Consider the following 19,986-nt stretch of genomic DNA (forward strand, 5'->3'; position numbering starts at 1 on the left):
TTGCTGTCAACAGTTTTTATAAAGGGTGTTAGGGGACGGGTAGTGACCAGAAGGATGTCTAAACAAAAAAGTATTTGACTGCTGGAAAAATGAGAGCTAGCCTAGGCTCCCACAGAAAGGAGCTCCACAATATGGGAGCAGCCACCAAGAAGGTCTCTCATGTCCTCATCAAACATGCCTTGAGGGTTGCAGGACTGAAAGGCCTCCCCAGAAGCCCAAGCAAGCTCATATACGGAGATGTTATCTGTCATATACCCTGGACCCAAGCATAAGGCTGTGTAAGTCACTTTCAACTGTGCCCCAAAATGGACTGGTAGCTGGTAGAGTTTCTTTTGCCCCTGCTTGACTGGAGTTGGTCAGCAATCTAGCCACGGCATCTTGGACCTGCTGAAGTTTCCAAACACTTCTCTAAAGCAACTGAGATATGAAAGCTAGGAGCTAAATGGCACCTTAAACCTAGGTTATGGGCCCGACAACAGAATGTCTAGGCATGCTTTTTTAATAACAAGAATACAAAGCTGAAAATGAATGAACTGCAGCCAAAATATTACGTCCATTTTTCACATGTTCTAGTCCTTCCCCTGCCCATCCCCCTAATATTCTTAAGAGGGTCTCTTCTCCAGTCTTCAGAGAGTAGATAGAAGGGAGGAGGCAGAGAAAGGTCCTCCTTTCCTTCCACTCTGCAGTTTTAATCTGAAATCTTAGGTGCGGTATTGTGCCCAGAGCTCAGAAACTGCTCATACTAATGAAATTCTGTGTCACAAAATGCGCCTAAAACAATGGGAGTTTCAAACACTGTTCCAAAGGTAGCCCCATGTAGAGCATGCTATAGTAATGCACACATGTTATAACTAAGGCATGTGTCACCATGGTCTTATCAGACATCTTTAGGAACAAGTTTTAAACATAAAAACACACTCTTGGCCACCACTGAGACCTTGGCATCTAGGCTCTGGGTTTAATCCAGGAGAAATGTATAGCTAAATAACCTCTCCACCCAGCACAGCAGCACAATGGGGAAGAAAACGGCATCCATCATCCGAAGAACAGAGAGGGCACAGTGCCACCTGGCACTACCACACTGGCCTTGGGAGGGGCACTAAAAAATTGCTCAAGGCAGCCAGACTCATTAAGTGGTTTGCTGGGACTTCTGCTGGAGAATGAGAATGGAAGAAGAATTTTCTGTAAGCAGGGAAGCACCTTTGGAACTAACCTCATGAGTAAGATTCCTAAAAACTCCTAAGATTTGCCTAGAACATAGCTCAGCTGAACTATTTTTGTCTTTTAATTTCTGAGCCAATTTTCCCCATCTGTGCGTCACCCACAAATCTGATTATATTCTGCTCCTTAGCTAAAAGCAAAACTTTACCTCTCATCAAAATAAAGCCATCACATATTTGCTTTTTCAAATCTCCATCTTCACACTGAGAAAGCAAATTCTAACCTTAATTAAAGTAATCCATCAGCGGTATAGAGGAGACTGGGATCTAAATGACTCTCTCTATTACCTGGTGATGGTTCATATGAGCTCAACAACTGTACTAAGGCAAGAGTCCCAAGAGAACTGCTACCCACACACGGTGAAGCCTCCACAAAGGCTATATAGCAATCTAACACAGCTATGTCTGTCTGGAAGGAGAAATGACTGTGCTGCCTCCTTCCCAGTCTTGTCCACGGCAATACTGATAAAATAATTTCAGAACTATTGACTGAGCTGGTAAAAAGGTGTTTTTTTAAAAAAGGTAAAGGACCCCTGACAGTTAAGTCCAGTCGCAAACGACTCTGGGGTTGTGGCGCTCATCTTGCTTTACTGGCCGAAGGAGCTGGCGTTTGTCCGCAGACAGTTTTTTCCAGGTCATGTGGCCAGCATGACGAAGCCACTTCTGGCAAAACCAGAGCAGTGCATGGAAACGCCCTTTACCTTCCCGCCAGAGCGGTACCTATTTATCTCCTTGCACTATGAGGTGCTTTTGAACTGCTAGGTTGGCAGGAGCTGGGACCGAGCAACGGGAGCTCACCCCATCGTGTGGATTCAAACCACCGACCTTCCGATCAGCAAGCCCTGGGCTCAGTGGTTTAGACCACAGCGCCACCCACGTCCCTAAAAAAAAAAGGTGCATTACGGTACGTTATATGCCATCTTCCACAGGTGTAGATGCTATGCTTCTAATAGGTTGTGTTAGATTCTGGATTATGTATGTTTTAATAGATTATGTCTGAATAGGATGAGAGTGTTGGAGATACGTGCAAATGTGTATGTGAATCCGGTCTTGGGTGTTTGATTTTCGTTGTTGTGTATACTGTGTATATACGGACAATGACAATAAATTTATCAAAAATCAAAAAAAAAAAAAAGCTTGGTGGTAAGGGCTGCTACCAGCAGGGATCCTGTTCTTTTCACAGCTGTATGAGTGGCATAATTTCAACAGCTGTACTTTCCCCAGCAAAAAGATAGACACAGTGCTCTGGGTGGGGTGTGGGGAATCCAGTACCTGCTAACATGTCACCTGTTTTGCAGGTGTTCAGAGGAGTCTGCCAGGTCTGGAAAGGGGCCAGCCCTATAGGGAGTTAACTTCATTACGCAAGTACGGAGTGAAGGAGAACTGTTGCGCTTATGACTAAAGAGCAGGAGTATAACACAAGCGTTTTTAATCTTCCAGCAGAAAAACCTGGCATTGTTTCTCCCCCTCCCTCCCCACTTCACAAAACATATACAGGTTTGATCTAACAGTTGGCGTCAGAAACAAAAGCTTACTTGTTATCTGTGTTTGCTGCTCTCTCTAGTCCTGTATTCTAAAGGTTTTGCTTATTTCATGTATTTACTATTCAGTAAAGGTAAAGGTTAAGGTACCCCTGCCCATACGGGCCAGTCTTGCCAGACTCTAGGGTTGTGCGCTCATTTCACTCTATAGGCCGGGAGCCAGCGCTGTCCGCAGACACTTCCGGGTCACGTGGCCAGCGTGACAAGCTGCATCTGGCGAGCCAGCGCAGCACACGGAACGCCATTTACCTTCCCGCTGGTAAGCGGTCCCTATTTATCTACTTGCACCCGGGGGTGCTTTTGAACTGCTAGGTTGGCAGGCGCTGGGACTGAACAACGGGAGCGCACCCCGCCACGGGGATTTGAACCGCCAACCATGTGATCGGCAAGTCCTAGGTGCTGAGGTTTTACCCACAGCGCCACCCGCGTCACCTACTATTCAGTAGACAGGTCTAAAAACAAAAGAAGTTGTCTTACAATATTTATGAGATGGAAGAGGTACAGATTTAGCATGACAATGCACAATTACAATTAATAGAAAATAGGGGGCGAGCCAAATTTGTAACAGAACAGGGTATCAGGGGGCTGCATGAGGATTGCCACTGGAAATTCAGCTAAACCCACCTTTGATGGTTTCCAGGTACGCCCCAAGACATTTTTATTCCGCCAGGCTTTTAATTATTATTATTTGGATAACTATTAACCCTTCTCATTTGATGCTATTTGAGAGACTGTTGCAAGAATTTTTATTGCTTCTAGGTTTTACTGTATTCAGATGTATATTTAACATATGTAACCTTTCTGAAGGTCAGAAGGCGACATAAAAACAATTTTACTGTATAACGCTGAAAAGATTTGCAAATAAATAATTTCAGCCTTACTCACAAAAAGCTCTGTTAATAAATACACATGATAAAAAATAGCAAGATGGCATGTACTAACTCTGATAGCACCTATTGACAAATTGTTTTTGAGTAAGACTGCACCATGTGAGCTGTATATGAGAATATGGTACAGGTAAGATGAGAGAATTCTCTTTACACTTTGGCACATCATTATCTGCCAACAGGTACATTAATTATGAAATAAGCTCTGATCAGAATTTTGAAATAGCACATACACACACCCTAAACACCATGGAAACTGAGAAAGAGGAGCATCACCCAAAAATCATCATTATCACTACAGAAATTCAGTGATGTTTCTGGATAATTGTAATCAAAGATGTCAACAAATTTGGTAATTCCTTGCCCAGCTCATAATGCTTGGCTATATTAGAAATCATGTATGAGGCAGGCCTAACCTCCCTATATTGTTTTAGATACTTGCTGGAAACCTGTTATTTCAGCAAGCCTACCAAACAGAATATTGTTTTCAACTACAGTGGTAATAAATAAATAAATAAATTAACAACAACAACAACAACAACAATAATAATTTAATATTTGTTCCCCAGCCACTCTGGGCGGCTTCCACAGAAACAAAAAATACACTAAAATGTCACCCATTAAAAACTTCCCTGAACAGGGCTGCCTTCAGATGTCTTCTGAATGTCAGGTAGTTGTTTATCGCTTTGACATCTGATGGGAGGGCGTTCCATAGGGTGGGCGCCACTACAGAGAAGGCCCTCTGCCTGGTTCCCTGTAGCTTTGCTTCTCGCAATGAGGGAACCGCCAGGTATACTGGACCGAGGCCGTTTAGGGCTTTAAAGGTCAACACCAACACTTTGAATTGTGCTCAGAAATGTACTGGGAGCCAATGTAGGTATTTCAAGACCAGTGGTATCTTCGTTTACAACCATAATCCGTTCCGGAGGTCCGTTTGTAAACCAAAACAGGTTGTAACCCAAGATGCGCTTTCACCAATGGGGCCTCCAAAAAAATAAATAATTGTTCGTAATCCAAAAAAAGGTTGCAAACTGGGACACGCACTTCCGGGTTTGACGTGTTTGTAATCCAAAATGTATGCAAACCAAGATGTATGCAAACCAAGGTACTACTGTACTGTATTACAGACTGAATAGCTATGTTCTGCCACCACTGTTGGATACAATACGCCTCTCAGTAACAGCAGCTGGGAATGACAGGTGGGAAAGAGGGCTGTTGTGCTCTGGACCTGCCTCCAGGCTTCCCTTGGGCATCTAGCTGCCCACTGTGGGAACAGAATGTAGGACTTGATGGGCCTTGGGTCCAAACCAGCAAGGCTCTTCTTATATTTTTGGATCATTATTTTATGTGTATTTGTTTTTTAAAATAGGTCTGTGTGGGTTTTAGCTGTGTATTTCATACAACTTTATCATGCATGCTGCTTGAAGAGCTATTTGATTAAGCTCCTTTATAAATATTTCCACCTAAGATACATCAACAAATAAAATTTGCCCCAGATTTTCTTGACCAGGTTGGAATGCAGAATGATATTCTGCACATGCACATTCAGGCTGGCTAGGTCACTTTGTAGGTGAATGTGAGCAACATCATGGATGGGCTGTTTCTAGGACTAAGCTGAAACTGTGAATCTCCCTTGTTATTTTTGCTGTTGGAATGCTGCATGTTGTTTAAGCAATCTTGTTATATTCATAGTACAATGGTACCTCGGGTTAAGAACTTAATTCGTTCCGGAGGTCCATTCTTAACCTGAAACTGTTCTTAACCTGAAGCACCACTTTAGCTAATGGGGCCTCCTGCTGCCGCTGCGCCGCTGCTGCACGATTTCTGTTCTCATCCTGAAGCAAAGTTCTTAACCCAAGGTATTATTTCTGGGTTAGTGGAGTCTGTAACCTGAAGCGTATGTAACCTGAGGTACCACTGTATTGGAATGTGGGGATTTTTTTTTGGTATGTTGTTGTATTTTTAAGCATTTTTTGTGTGTGAGAAAGTGGCATACAAATACAGTGGTACCTCTGGTTAAGTACTTAATTCGTTCCGGAGGTCCGTTCTTAACCTGAAACTGTTCTTAACCTGAAGCACCACTTTAGCTAATGGGGCCTCCCACTGCTGCCGCGCCACGATTTCTGTTCCTGAAGCAAAGTTCTTAACCCGAGGTACTATTTCTGGGTTACCGGAGTCTGTAACCTGAAGCATCTGTAACCTAAAGTACCACTGTAAAATGAATGAATCAACATTAGAAGACCTTGTGGAATCAGACTAGTGGCCCATCTAGTCCTGCAGACTTATGGGAAGCAAGCAAGCAAGCAGAACATTGTGCACATCTGAGTTCTTTCAAGCTAATCACTTATTAAACTCTTATTGTGAGCCGCATGATCAGACCACTCAACCAAGCAGCCTTCTGTTGGAGGAGTATCTTCTCTCTCCTTGAGATAATTTTCTCAACTAGTGCCCGCAAACATTTTATGTGGCTACTGTTTCCCATCCACACCTAAAGTATTCTCTCAATTTCAACAGTGTTTGTTTGGGGAGGAAAGGCAGATCACCACCAGTGCAGTGAGAACTTCAATTCTCAGGAGAAAATACAACAAGGCGCATGCTTGTGACACAATCAGCATGCTCACACCAACTTTCCGAGGCAGTAAAGAACTATTGGGAAAAAAGTCTTCCCCTCAACACTCTCAAACGAAGCTCATAAAATTCTAAAACAGCTCCAAACTGAACTACAGACATAATCTATCAATAAAAAAACCTCCAAAGAACATAAAGAATGCATTTTCCTTATTATTGTTGGAAAACATCATAAACGTGTTTACTGAAAAGCAAACCTCATTGATGGGAGTGACTTTAAAGTAGGTAAGATTATGTTTACACAGCCCAAGGAAAATGCCACCTGAAAGTGGTCATCACAGAATCAGCTAGTATACATTCCTATAGACAAAAGCAGGAATCCAGAGACCTGCTCAAATAGTTCCACTGTTATGTACTGAAGTTCTCACCCTGGGCCAGCAGGGGGATACTGTAGATAATTATGCAAATAAGGGATCAAAAGTGACGTTCAGTGATTGGACAGTTTTAGAAAATTGTTATAGTTACGTTGTACTGGAGCTCTATATAAGCAGGCTGACTGAACCCTTCAGTTCAGTTCTGTCCTGGCCTGTGAATAAACAAGAGCTGTTTGAAGAATTACTGTGTCGTCTGATATGTTCACCCACAACTTAACATCCACAAATAGTTCTTTAAACTTGTGCTCCTTTAAAATAGGACCCCTCAAGCTGGATGACAAAAGATGTCTGAAATGGAAGATCATTGTATAATACAGTTTGTATTTTGGGGAGGGGGCAAGGGAGGGAAAATATTTTCATGTAAACACAAGTCTGGTATGCCGGCTGAGATCCTACCTGCCTGTGCACTGTCTTGCCCTGGTTACATGCCCTGGTTATCTCCTGCCTGGACTACTACAATGTGCTCTACGTGGGGCTGCCAGAATGCGGCAGCTAGACTGGTGACTGGGAGTGGACAACATAACACTGATCCTGAAAGACCTACATTGGCTCCCAGAACATCTCCTGGCACAATTTAAAAGTCAGCACCAATGCTTTGAAGCCCTAAATGGCTTCAGCCCTGTAAATATGAAGGAGCATCTCCGCCCCTATTGTTCAGCTTGGACACTGAGATCCAGCTCTGAGGGCCTTCTGTGGTTCCCCTCACTGTGAGAAGTGAAGCTACAGGGAAGCAGGCAGAGGGCCATCTCAGTAGTGGCACCCACCCTGTGGAATGCGTTTGCATCAGATGTCAATGAGATGAGCAACCTTCAGAAGACACATGAAGGAAGCCCTGTATAGGGAAGTTTTTAAATGTGGAATGTTTTTTTTATGATTTTATATATGTTGGAAGCCACCCAGAGTGGCAGGGGCAACCCAGTCAGTTAGGCAGGGGAGGGATAATAAAATTATTATTGTTGTTATTTTTGTTATTATTATTAGTCCATGGCACAAGTAGCTCTTTGGATCCTGACTGAGAGGCACAAAGCCAGGCATCTGATGCAAAAGTTTAAAACATCAAATCCACTTCACCTGTCCTTTAAAATACACAGTATTCCCAAATTGTGGAAATGATCACCAATATGGGAATAGTTAAGAGAATAAAGGGGTCAAAAGTAAAAGTAAAATTAGGATAATGCGTACTTTAAAGCCAATGTGTATACTAATTCTTGCCTAAACTGCAGCAGTCTGAACAGTAAAAGTATAACCCAGGAATATTAAACACCTTAAAAGCTAGCTCCAGTCCAGATCACTTAAACTGTTTATTGCAAGAAATATCACGATTATGCAAATGTTCAGGGTAAAAAAATGTTTACAGAAAGAGTTTCAAAAGGTATATTTTGAAACCTATTGCTGACAAAAGTTTGAGATCAGCATCAATTGCAGCTAATAGAACAAGGAGATCTAGGAATGAATCTGTAATATTCCTTTTTGGGAAATGGGCTCCGATGAAGAGAAGAGTTTGGCGAGGCAAGAAAAGAAGGCATTACTGGAGATCATGGGAGGGCAGAAGGATAAATGAAATAAAGAGCTGTTGCGAGAGTCAGCAAGGCAGAATGGACATGTGCTGATTAGACTGGGGTTCATATCCCTGCACAGACATGAAACTGACTGGATGTTCCTAATCATCGCTATGGCTGTGTTTGGACATCACTAAACTATGGCCGAAGCAAGGTGTGAATGAATCTGAACTCCTCCCAAACTCCCACTTACCCACTCCACCTACACAGCCAAGAGGAAGGGTTCAGAAACTTACTCTTTTAGTTAATTACAGCTTCTTGTGTTGTCCAAACACAGAACTATGGTTAAATTGCCTGTGGTTAGCTAAACAAGCCAGTGTTTTAGAAACCACAGTTTACAGTGAGCTTGTTTAAAACTAAGTACAGTTGTAGTAGACACAGTTTGCTGGACTGGACAACATAAGAGCCAACTCCTAGGGGCTGAGGTCCCTTCGGACACTTCAATAAAATATTTGAGGGGGCCAGGGGGATCCAAGTTGATAGCCATTGTCATTCAAATGGTGTGTGTGTGTGTGTGTGTGTGTGTGTGTGTGTGTGCCACGTCTTGTGATCGATTATGCAAATATGGCTTATCTGAGGCTCCCCCCCCCATATATTTTATTCAAGTTGGCACCTCTGCTGGACAACATGATAGTTAACCAGAAAGAGACGAAAAGCCTTCCGAACTCCTCATCTTCTGGGGAGGGGCAGCTGTGAGCCCAGGAGAAAGCTAGGCTCTTTCATGTCTTGCTAAACCATAGTTTGATGTGATGTTCAAACAGTCCATGTCTCAAACAAAATCTACCTCACATGGTTCCTATGAAATTAAAGTTTCTTTAACTAATTTCCCTTTATGTCTGGATCAGAAAACTGTAATTTAAAGTCAATTTAAAGTACCCTCACATACCACTTACGCAAACCAAAAGGATATGTCCAGAATAAGTGGCTACTACTTTCTCATTAGTGTTAAAAATCCTCAGGGGTAGTAGTAATGCTTAGCTTTGTTCCTGAAAACAGGGAACAAGAAACAGAGATCTAATTCTTCGAATTAAAAGCAACACTACCAGGCTTTTTTTTAAAGGTGAACTGTGAAAAACCCTGTTTCTGTTTGTTAAAGGCAGTTTAACATTTCTTTCATTGCACCTCCCCCTGCCCCCCCCCCCCCCCCGTTCAAGGTCTGGGTACCATGATTCCAAAGGGTTTAATTGAAGAGATCTGGCAGTGTTTTATATTTAACAAAGGCATCCTTTGATTCAAGAGTTCATTAGTCAGTGGAGTTAAAGAAGTGCTAAGAAACGAAAAACAAAGGCTTGTTCAGTTTCCCTCTCTTGAGATGTCATAATCTATCATGAACAGACAAGACCTGAATTTCTAACGTGTATACATGAAGCAGAAAACCACCTTTGACAAAAAAAACCAACAGCCCAAAGAAGCCAAACAAACAACAAAGAAGCCTATTTATTTTCTCCTTTCTCAGAAAATAGCTTTCTTGTGCTTGCTGTCACCTTCTCCTTTCCTCCCCATTCGGGAGGACAAAAATCTTAGTGCTCATGATTACTCTGGAAAGGAATGACTTCAAATAGTTTGTTGGAGGGCCATGGTCACAGCCCCATGTCCAAGGTGAGTCAGCTGAACTGCACTCCACCAGCATGAGAAATCCAGGCATGGAGAGTAGTCATATTACCAATCAATGTACTTTGTTCTGTGGGCAATGCCTCTTTTGCAGAATTTATACTGCTCTGCTCCATCTGGAATGGTTTTCTCTACTTGTTTTTATAATTGTCGATTCTATAGCTTAGAAACCAGACATGTCCAAAGTCCGTTTTGGGGGCCTAATCCTTTATTGGGGTCAAATTCTCAAAAAAGCTCAACAACTTTGGTTGACCCTCACGTATGGTCACTTCATCAAATCTGGACCTCTCTGAAAAAAGTTTGGGCACCCCTGGCTTAAACCCCCCCTGGGACCCTATGGTAAGGGCAGATAAGAAATCATTTAAACAAATTAACAGAAATAGGTTCTGAGGCATTTATAGTTAAGAAAATGAGTTAATACTTGGCAGAGAAGGAGAGGTAAGGTTCAGAATGGTCTGCACCAAAAAAAAATTCTGTAGCAATCTTTAAGGCTAGACTTAAAGGTCTAAGGAAAAACTCTCAGCGTGAACTGCTCCTGTGCCTTTAACAACCATACAATGTGCAGAAATCAGCTGGGGGAATTGTAAGGCACAGAAACCAACATGAACCCCTGCTAGTATCACCCAATAATACACGCTTGGAGGAAAGAAAGACAGAGAGATCAGGCGAGAGTTAAAGTAGGAAAAGGGAAGGGAGGAAGGAGGCAGAAGAGAAAGCAGCGAGTGAAGGAAAGCAAACTTTTTAAATCTCTCCCGGCTTTGGAGATGCCAATACATCTCCTTGCCAAGGGCGCAAGGGAGCCTAGGTACGCCTCTGCCTGCCAGCCAATATAAGCCATTTGCATGAAAGAGCCAGAAGGAGATCTCGGATGTTATCCCTTTCAGAATGCGAAGGAGACACCTCAGTTCTTGGAGGACTTTTAGGAAGAGATTGGTCATTGAAACATTTCTTTGAAACAATAAATAATTACTCAATAAATTAAGGTAAAGGTAAAGGGACCCCTGACCATTAGGTCCAGTCATGGCAGACTCTGGGGTTGTGGCGCTCATCTCGCTTTATTGGCCGAGCTTCCGGGTCATGTGGCCAGTATGACTAAGCCGCTTCTGGTGAACCAGAGCAGCGCACAGAAATGCCGTTTACCTTCCCGCCGAAGCGGTACCTATTTATCTACTTGCACTTTGATGTGCTTTCGAACTGCTAGGTTGGCAGGAGCAGGGACCCAGCAAGGGGAGCTCACCCTGTCACGGGGATTCGAACCGCCGACCCTCTGATCAGCAAGTCCTAGGCTCTGTGGTTTAACCCACAGCGCCACCCACGTCCCACTCAATAAATTACAACAGCTTTAAAAAAATAACATTTTTTTTCTTATTTCCTATTGGGCTCTAATTTATATTAAGGCTTATCACACCCAATTTTGCATCAGACATTCCCAAACACATGGTCACAAAAGCTAGATTTTCTATTAATTGCAATAAAAGAAGTCCATTAGTGTGCATAGACCAGCTTCCATCAAACTCCATCAGCAGCCAACCATTTTGCAGCTGATGGAAATAGTAGGAGAAACAGCAATACTCTATTAAGCTGCCTACTTGAGTCAAGTGCCATGCAGACCTTCCCGTTCCAAGAGCAACCTCCGTCTCCTGTAGGAACAATGGCCAAAAATAGATTGCGACACTTCTTGCTTGTATAAAAAACAACAACCAAGTCATTACAAGAAAATGCTGAACTGCACCCCCCCCCCATGTCTCAGCTGAATAGCTCAATTAGCAAAAACCTCTCTCCAAGAAAATCGTATGTTCATATTATACAGGTGCAAAATCCAATTATGAAATCATTACTCCATCATATAAGCACCACAAAGAGCATCTCAGTGATTCGGCTTCTATTCCTTTCTCTTCCTTTTAAAGTAAATGGGGATCTCTATGGAAACTATTTATTTATAACACTCAAAGCAGTTGACTGCATTGCTAAATTGCATGTGTCAATGTAGTACAGCTCCCCCCACCTCCACTGGGCCCTCAAAATTATCTGTTTTTAATGTCGTTTTCATTCAGAATTAGAAAGAAACCCAGGAAGCTGCCTTACACCAGGTGATTCCATTGGACCATTTAGCTCTTCCAAGGGAAGTTCACCTGGCACCTTCATTACATATATTTAGGAGCCAGGTGAAAACATTTATCTTCAACCAGGGGTTCAGCTGATTGATTGACATTCTATGGCTCTGAAATGTGTTTGTGGGAGGGAGGCTACTGGTTTCTGTTTTATTATGTATTTTGTATTCTCATTTTGTACTTTTTTGTTGTTGTAAATTGACCTAGGATCTTCAGATGAAGGGCGGTATACTAATACTAGTAAGTTCAGCACTGTCTATGTAGACTGGCAGCAGCTATCCAGGTTCCCAACAGGAGAGTTTTCCAGCTCTATGTGGAGATGCTATAAACCAGGCACATCCAAGAGGTAGATCACTGGCTGGCTGTGGTAGATCACTGGCTCCCCGCAAAGAAACTCAACAAGTAAAAAGTTTGGCTCCCCTAAAAAAAAGCTCAACTTTCCCCCCCAAAAAACGGGGATTTCCTGCTCCCTAAAAAAAAAGCTCAACAAGGTTGACCTGAACCCCCAAAAAGAAGGTAGATCAGTGCCAGTCTTTAACTCTGTGAGCAGATCGCAGTCTCTTGGGAGTTGGCCACCCCTGCTATAGATTCAACCTGAGTGCAAAGATATGTATAAGCATGTTCAGTTAATTGTAGCATGTGCGCACATCCACAAATTCCTATGTAGCTGCATGTAAACACTAATCTGAATGGCCCAACTCCAAAAAAAAGAACAGCTCTTTCATTCCGTATTTGTGGATCTACTTTGGTTCAAAATGTAGAAACAAAAAGAAAGGACATTTATGATCTGATCTATGATATAAACCATGGTACTGACACGGAACCAGTCCTTCTCTATCCAGTCTGTTGCTTTCTCCCCATTCCCTGCCCCCTCACTGGGCCCAAACTCCCACCAGCCCTGCTCCGTTCCAGCCCAGAAACATGGTAATGTTCCTTAATAATGGTAATACTTCTTGCACTCCTAGCTAGAGGACAGAAATGTAGTGTTTGTAGGTGGATTTAAAACCTCTGACTTTCACATTGGTGGAATGTAGCCTCCTGTACAAATACAAGAGATATACCAATAAGTCCACCCACCTTTGCTTTTGCCCCCATCCCTGGAAGACTGGCCATGTTGGCATAGGGTGTGTCATTTCAGGGGGTGAAACTTAATTTTTGCAAATGACTTCACTGGGAGGTGGGTCCTTAAAAGATATTTTTGGGTGTAAGGAATTCAGATCTGCTATTATTTTTTTGATTGGACAACATTTAGGCCTACATTTAACAAAGCAGCACATATACTGCTTGCGGAAAACCAAATAATTTAAATTTTACCTTCTGAAAATGTCAAGATAACACTATATAATGAAAACAAATAACATTACTGCATAACTGCAAGTATTTGGCAATAGTTTTTAACGATTTCTATGCAATTATACATACATTTTACTTACAAAGCAAAACTAAATTATATGAACTTAACCAAAGTATCTTTTGAATTCCCAAGTCATGTTACAACTTTTTAGCACCCCTCATTTTTGGAATTTGAAAGCTGAAAAATTCAACACACCCTAATGACAGCATGCATCCCTCTGGCTGAAAAGGGTTCCTCACTCCTGCACTAAGAAAGATTTTGTACTATGAATAAAAAGTTCCTGGCTCCATGAGGTGGGGTAAAATTACAGTTTACCAGGACCCAAGGAACTATGGAAGTCTGGCAGCAACCCCATTATAAAGCAGCTAAATTGTAGATCATGCCTGAGCGTATTTGTTTTCCCGGTATCCACATACCTATTGTGTTACAGCCGAATAACACACCTATTGTGTTACAACCCTCGACTAAAGGGTTGGTTATGTGGGCAAACTAAAACGTGTAGCTTGAATGACAAGAGATTTTCCTTCTCTCTATATGGTCACAAATGCTACCAGTTCCAGAGTTCCTTGTGCACATATATAAAGGAAGGAGTTCACAAATGCACACACCAATGGTCGCCATACCGCCATGTCTAGAAACATTTGCTTTACAACTATCCCAGGTGGGTTCATAAGAATTTTCCTTATAAAACTTCGCATCTGAAAAAATTCTTGAAGGTCTGCTTTTTTTTTTGAAGCAGAGAAGAGTATGAAACACCACTTCAACCTATTTATTAAATAATTTTACAAAAAATTAACCAATGGATTTTCTGTGCGATGTCAGGGTGTGTTGCAGAAGCTGACAGGAGTTTCAGCAAGTTAACACTCATCAAAAACTTCAGGCATTCTCTAGGGGGCAAGAACAGTTATGCCACCTAGCTATTTGTCTATTGAGTATGAACTTGCATGAGATACAAACTTTGGGAAAATGTTTGCAGCAGCACTGGTCTATAAAAAAATCAAAGCATTAACTGAATAATAACCTTACTAGGACCACCTAAAAATTCCAAAATGGAGAGCACACTTCAGGACAGACATTATAGTAAACAAAAATATGAAAGGAGGGGGCCAGAGAGAAGGAAATGGTAGGAAAGTGCCAAAGTAGGCCAATGTATCATTTCAGAAATGAAGAAAAAGTGAAGTAAAATAGAAACTTTTCTTTCATTACTCATGAGATTGTTTTGCATGGGATGGGTTCATGTTATGTTTATAGGAAACAGCCCTAAAAGAAGAAAAGGGGGTCACAAGAAGCATGTCACCCTAGGAAACAAAGAAGTGTTAAAGTCTTTTGAAGCTGGGAAGTAGAGGAGGAGGAGGAGGAGGAGGAGGAGGAGGAGGAGGAGGAGGAGGAGAAGGGAAGATACAGTGAAGCATAAGAATGAGGCAAAGGAAGACTCTGTGTCTGAAAGAGGCCAGGCACTATGGGTTGCAATTACAGCCCCAGGTCTCCTGTTTAATTGGCTGAGGCTATCCTGTCACATGCTGGCAGGCCACATTTATCAGGAAGCAAATCCAGACAAAAAGAATCACAGAGAAATCGTAAATACAAAACAGAAAATGTTCACTGACTAGTAGAATGTGTCCACTGAAGTATAAAGGAACTGAAAAGGTCCACTAAATTTACAGACCACAGCTCAGTGATAAGAGCATCTGATTTGCAGGTAGGTTTGGAAATGTTCCCCATGTGAAATCCCAGAGAGCCATTGCCAATCATTGTAGAGTAGAGGTTGGTAACTGGATCCGACTGGCTGGTTACCTTCTCACAACCCCCACAGGGTTGACACTTGCCAATTTTCTGCCATAATGATGCCAGGTGACCTGCCTGTTCAAAAGAGGCTACCCTAATGGATAAATCAGTAACCAATGAAAGAGGGTGTGACAAAAAGGATGGTCACAAACCATTTTGGACTCATTGGCACATTTTGAATTCTGAGAGTGTGGTGGGGTGTCAGTCACAAAATGGCTGTCATGGGGGTGAGTGGTGGCGTAACACAAAATGGCTGTCATTGGAAGCACGACGTAGCACAAAATTAGAAAAAAGGCCACCCCTAATATCTCTATGCTTACCTTAGGAAGATAGCTATGTGCTGGTCCTGATTGTGGAGATCACACAAGACTGATTTTACAAACATACATAAAGACAAGCCCTCAAATGGTTGCTGTCTAATAGCAACAGGGAACATTCCTAAGTACCAGTAAAAACACACAGTGACCACACCACATTCACATTCATTTCACATAAATCTTTTGGAAGGTACCTGCACATTTTGACTCATAACTTTCCTTCTAAAAGGACTAGAGACTTGTTGTTAATGAAAGCTGGGAGTCTGGGGCACCTGTCTGGGGGTGCCAAGGAAAGATTTTGGGCACCAGGTTGGTGTCCCTACAGCAACCTCGTTTTAAAGTGCCCTTTCAGCATCAGTCAGCTGACTAGTGCTGGAAGTGCACCTTCAAAAGACTTCTCCATAATTGTCAATCAAGTGATTGTCAGTTACAAGGAGTCCCTTTGAATTCTCTGAAGAGGGGTGAATGGAACATTTTCCCCTCTGCAAAGAACGTGGTTTTGGTCCCAAGAGCCTCCTCCATCATTTTGTACCCAAGCTGCTTCTTCCACCCTCTAGCACTTGGAAGTCCCCAGCTGACTGTCATGGATACAGAGCACAGCACCAACAACCAGCTGATTTGTGTCTCTGCAAGCTCCCTTCAAGCACTGAAAATCAGCTGGTTATCAGTATCTGCAGATGGCCTGGTGCTGCACTCTGAGGGCCCAACAATAAGCTGATAGCTGGAGTTTCAAAAGGGCTTTGAAGACACCAATGGTTGGCAGTGCCCAGGAATCTCTCCCCCCTCCCCGCAACTTTATCTGCCTCACAACAGATGTCATATATGGTGTCAGATGCAAGGCAGGTGTGTGTGGCTTGACCAAACTGGTCTGGTGGTCCAAAGGTTCCCAACTTCTGGTGTAGACCAAGGATGGGGGGCCTTCTTCAGCCTCATGGGAACCTGCTGGTTCTGTGGGCAAGGCCAAGAGTTAAAGGGGTTGTGGCCAGAAGCAAAAAAGTAGGTGGAGAAAAGCAGACTACATTCTAGCCACATAAGAGTCAGAGGCTTCTGTGCACATCCTTCTATCCTGGCAAGCAAGAGGGATAGGAGGACACGTTCTTACCACACAAAAGACCTTGTGGAGAAGTACCAGTGAAAGATATAGCCTGGGGAGAAAGTGTGACATGGGGAGAGTCTGAGGGACAGACAGACTGGCCCAGAGAGCCACATTTTGCCCCTGAGCCTAAGGTTTCCCATTTCTTGTGAAGACAATGCTGACCTAGATTGTCCAATGGTCTGACTTTCTGAAAGGAAGCTTCCTATCTTCCTATGGAAGCAGTATAGCATGGGAACTGAGAATTCCACTTGCAATGCTTTCAACCTTCTAAGGATCTCCGTGGGAAGTGGAAATAGCAGCATGTTGGAGAAACAAGCCCTTTGCTCATCTTGGAGCCACGACAAATACTTGGCCATGGTGGTTACGGCTGCACTCACTGGCAAATACATGTCCCTCAGACACAAGACTCACTGAGTTGGGCAAGGACCATAGATCGGTGGCAGAGCCTCTGTTTGCATGCTGAAAATATCTGAAGCCCTTGCAGTCAGTACAGACAGTGTCGATGTCTGACTTGGTAAAAGACAGCTTCCTATATTCCAATGAACAGGAAATATTCCCAAGGAAGTGTGCATAGGACACACAACCTCAATGATTAATAGTGCTTATTCTACAACCATCTCTTTGCCCAGTAATCTTGGAGGTGCAGTTTAGCAAGTTACATATAGGGAACACGATTTACAATAATGCAAGATCAATGTGTTACTTAACTTCACCCAATAAGCTCTCTCTGGCAACATACAACAATGATAGAATAACAGTTATCATTTCACGGGTGGGTCTTCCCAACCCTTCCCCTGCAAAGGGGAGCCACCAGAATATATTTCTGATATTAACACAATTTTGCTGCCATCTGACTTTTCTTTATTTTCAGATCCAGCTATGTAGATTAGACAAGAGAACACATGAGCATGACAGTTGTTGCTATAGCAATATACCTCCAATGATTTTTCTAAGAACAAAAAAATCCCACTGAAAAAGTACACAGCTTAATTATCAGATTATTAGGAAGACCCAGGATATCATTTTTAAAAACAAACAAACAAACAAACAAACAGGTGTTTCCTGACTAGGACAGGAAACACAGAGCACTGACATAATTGATACTAATCAGAATATTCCAAATTTTATGTTAGGGGAAAGCATACAGACAGTAACACATCTTCATCTCAGCTGAAAGGAAGAAACAGTGTATCCATTAAATGAATTTAGGCAGTCCTTACATTTAAAACTTTTTTTTTAAAAAAGTAGCTTTAAAGTAGTTTTATGTCCAGTGTCGGAAAAATGCATAACTATACACGAAAAGTTCAAGTAAATCATTGATAGTGAATTTAATAATCAACAATTAAGATGCACTGTGCTGTATTTAGATGGGCTCACAGTAGGACCAACTTCCCTCATTTAGAGCAATCAGACAAGTAGGTAGGGGAGCGAAAACCGAAGGAATAGCCAGGTATAATCGGTGTCGAAGGCTGCAACCCGCAAACACACTTAGCAGCGAGTCCCGCTGAAATCAGGAGCAGGTAACCTCCAAGTATTCACGGGTCCCGGGTCCCTAGTTGCTATTCAGACGTCTGAGGTTTAAGGAGGGCGCGCTAGTGCTAGCGGCGACCACTTAAAGCAGCATTTGGGGAGCGATGGGGAAACACACACCCACACACACACACACACACACACACACCCCTACCTACCTACCTCCCTCTTTGTCCCCTTTTCCACCGGATCCCCCCCCCCCGTAACAATTTCCCAGACCTGGATGCAAGCGCGCGCGCGCGGACTCCGGAGGAGCTGGAGCAGCGCGCGCTCCCGGGCGCCGGGGACTCACCTGCGAGGCTGCCGGGTCTCTGCAGGGTGGCGGTGGCGTAGAGCTCCTGCGAATGCTTGCCGTACTGTTCGGAGGGGTGCACCAGCCTCTTGGTGGGCGACAGCGTGGCGTAGGTGCCGATGGTGGAGCTGAGCTGGTGGATGGGCGACGAGGAGATGTTGGAGGGGATGGTGGGCGGCGACGTGACCCGGATGGGCGAGGGCGAGAGGCCCGCCGACGACACGACGATGTTGATGGGCGAGCTGGTGCTGTAGGACTTGGCCAGGCGGCTGGGCGACTGCTTCGGGGAGGAGACGCGCTGCGTGGTGCTGTAGCCCGAGGCGGCGGCGGCGGCGCTCTCGGAGGCGGAGCCGGCCCGCTGGAGCTTGGTGGGCGAGCCCACCTGCTGCATGGACAAGGGCGAGCTCACCCGCTGCGCCGGCAGCGTGGAGCTGGAGTAGTAGAGGGCCGGCGAGTGCGGCTGCTGCGCCTGGGACGCCGAGGCGGACGAGCACGAGTCCGGCAAGTGGAAGGCGCTGCCATGGCTCGGCGCGAACGACTCCCGGGGCAGCGGCTGAGACAGCGGAGGAGGCGGCGGCGGCGGCGGCTCCGAGCCGGCGAGGTGGGCTGTCCGGCCGGCGGTGGCCTGAGGAGGAGGAGGAGGAGGAGGAGGAGGAGAGGGGGGGGGGCGGGGAGAGGAAGCAAGCACAACAAACAAACGGGCTGACAAGAGGCGGGCGCAGCAGAGAGAAAAGCAAGCGAGCAAGCAGCCCCTCCTCTATCCTCCCCTCCGGCGAAAAAAGAGAATTGGGGAGGGAATTAAAGGCATCACACAGCGCTCGGCTGACCTCTCCCTGGGGTTCCTCCCCAATGCCTCCAGGATTAAGCGCCTGGTCTTCCATAAGCTGCTAAAATAGTCTGTTGCTCGTGGGGGTGGGGAACATAATGCCAGGACCGTTTCTCACTAGTAGAACACGTTTTCAGATGCATTGCACAATTCTGCTTTCCTTGCACAAGTCTACTTTTTTTTTTTTTTAAGAGTTCCCTGAAAACCTGACTCGCGTCTACTCGGAAGCAAACGCCACTATGATCACGCATAGCATTGCAGTCTTAGCCAAGCGCCTAAAGGCGATATGATGGCGTTTGCCTTTTAAAGTGACCCACGTTCCATCATTTATTCCCCTGCCGTCCAAGCGTGGGGAAAAAAAGCAAGCCAAAATTGCTCTTGGGCATACTTTGGGTCATGGGAAATCAATAGCGCCCTCAGCTTCCAAGAAACACCTTCGCAATTGTCAGGAGTGATGGTGTCTTATCTACACCAGCCTTCAAAGCAATTCAGTTTCCCCCAGGGAATCCTGGGACTTGTAGTCCACTGGGGCTCTGTTTGAGGGAGAATGATTAGCACCTTCAGCAAACTGCACCTCCCAGGTGGAAGGCAGCTCAGAGTATTAAATTGGTGTAAAAACAATGTCAAGGTGTGGATAAGCGGCAGATCACCTTATCCAAGGAACTGAACCAGCATCTAAGCAGGCAAATAGGAGAGAGTGGAGCCATGCCTGCATAGTAGACACAAGAGTACTGTCTGCAATTTGAATAAAGCATCTCTTATTTCCCAGCCTCCAGAGCTGGAAAGGTCCCTTTCAAATGATTTAAGGCTATGTGCAAGAACCTAATTGTTAGCTTGCAAGAACTCTGTGATATG

The 19,986-nt window shown here is 44.1% G+C and overlaps 1 protein-coding gene across 7 annotated transcripts in view; it reads right to left on the bottom strand.

The window, feature by feature from the left end:
• Nucleotides 1-19,986, bottom strand: part of CTNND2 (catenin delta 2) — a 528,002-nt gene that overhangs the window by 239,895 nt on the left and 268,121 nt on the right. For all 7 annotated transcript variants that reach the window (XM_079984908.1, XM_079984909.1, XM_079984910.1 and 4 more), the window contains one exon: nucleotides 18,306-18,930. In XM_079984908.1, the coding sequence (XP_079841034.1) occupies nucleotides 18,306-18,930 (625 nt within the window). The remainder of the gene's footprint in view (nucleotides 1-18,305; nucleotides 18,931-19,986) is intronic.

Source organism: Podarcis cretensis, assembly GCF_951804945.1.
Source record: "Podarcis cretensis genome assembly, chromosome: 7".
NCBI classification, from domain to species: domain Eukaryota; kingdom Metazoa; phylum Chordata; class Lepidosauria; order Squamata; family Lacertidae; genus Podarcis; species Podarcis cretensis.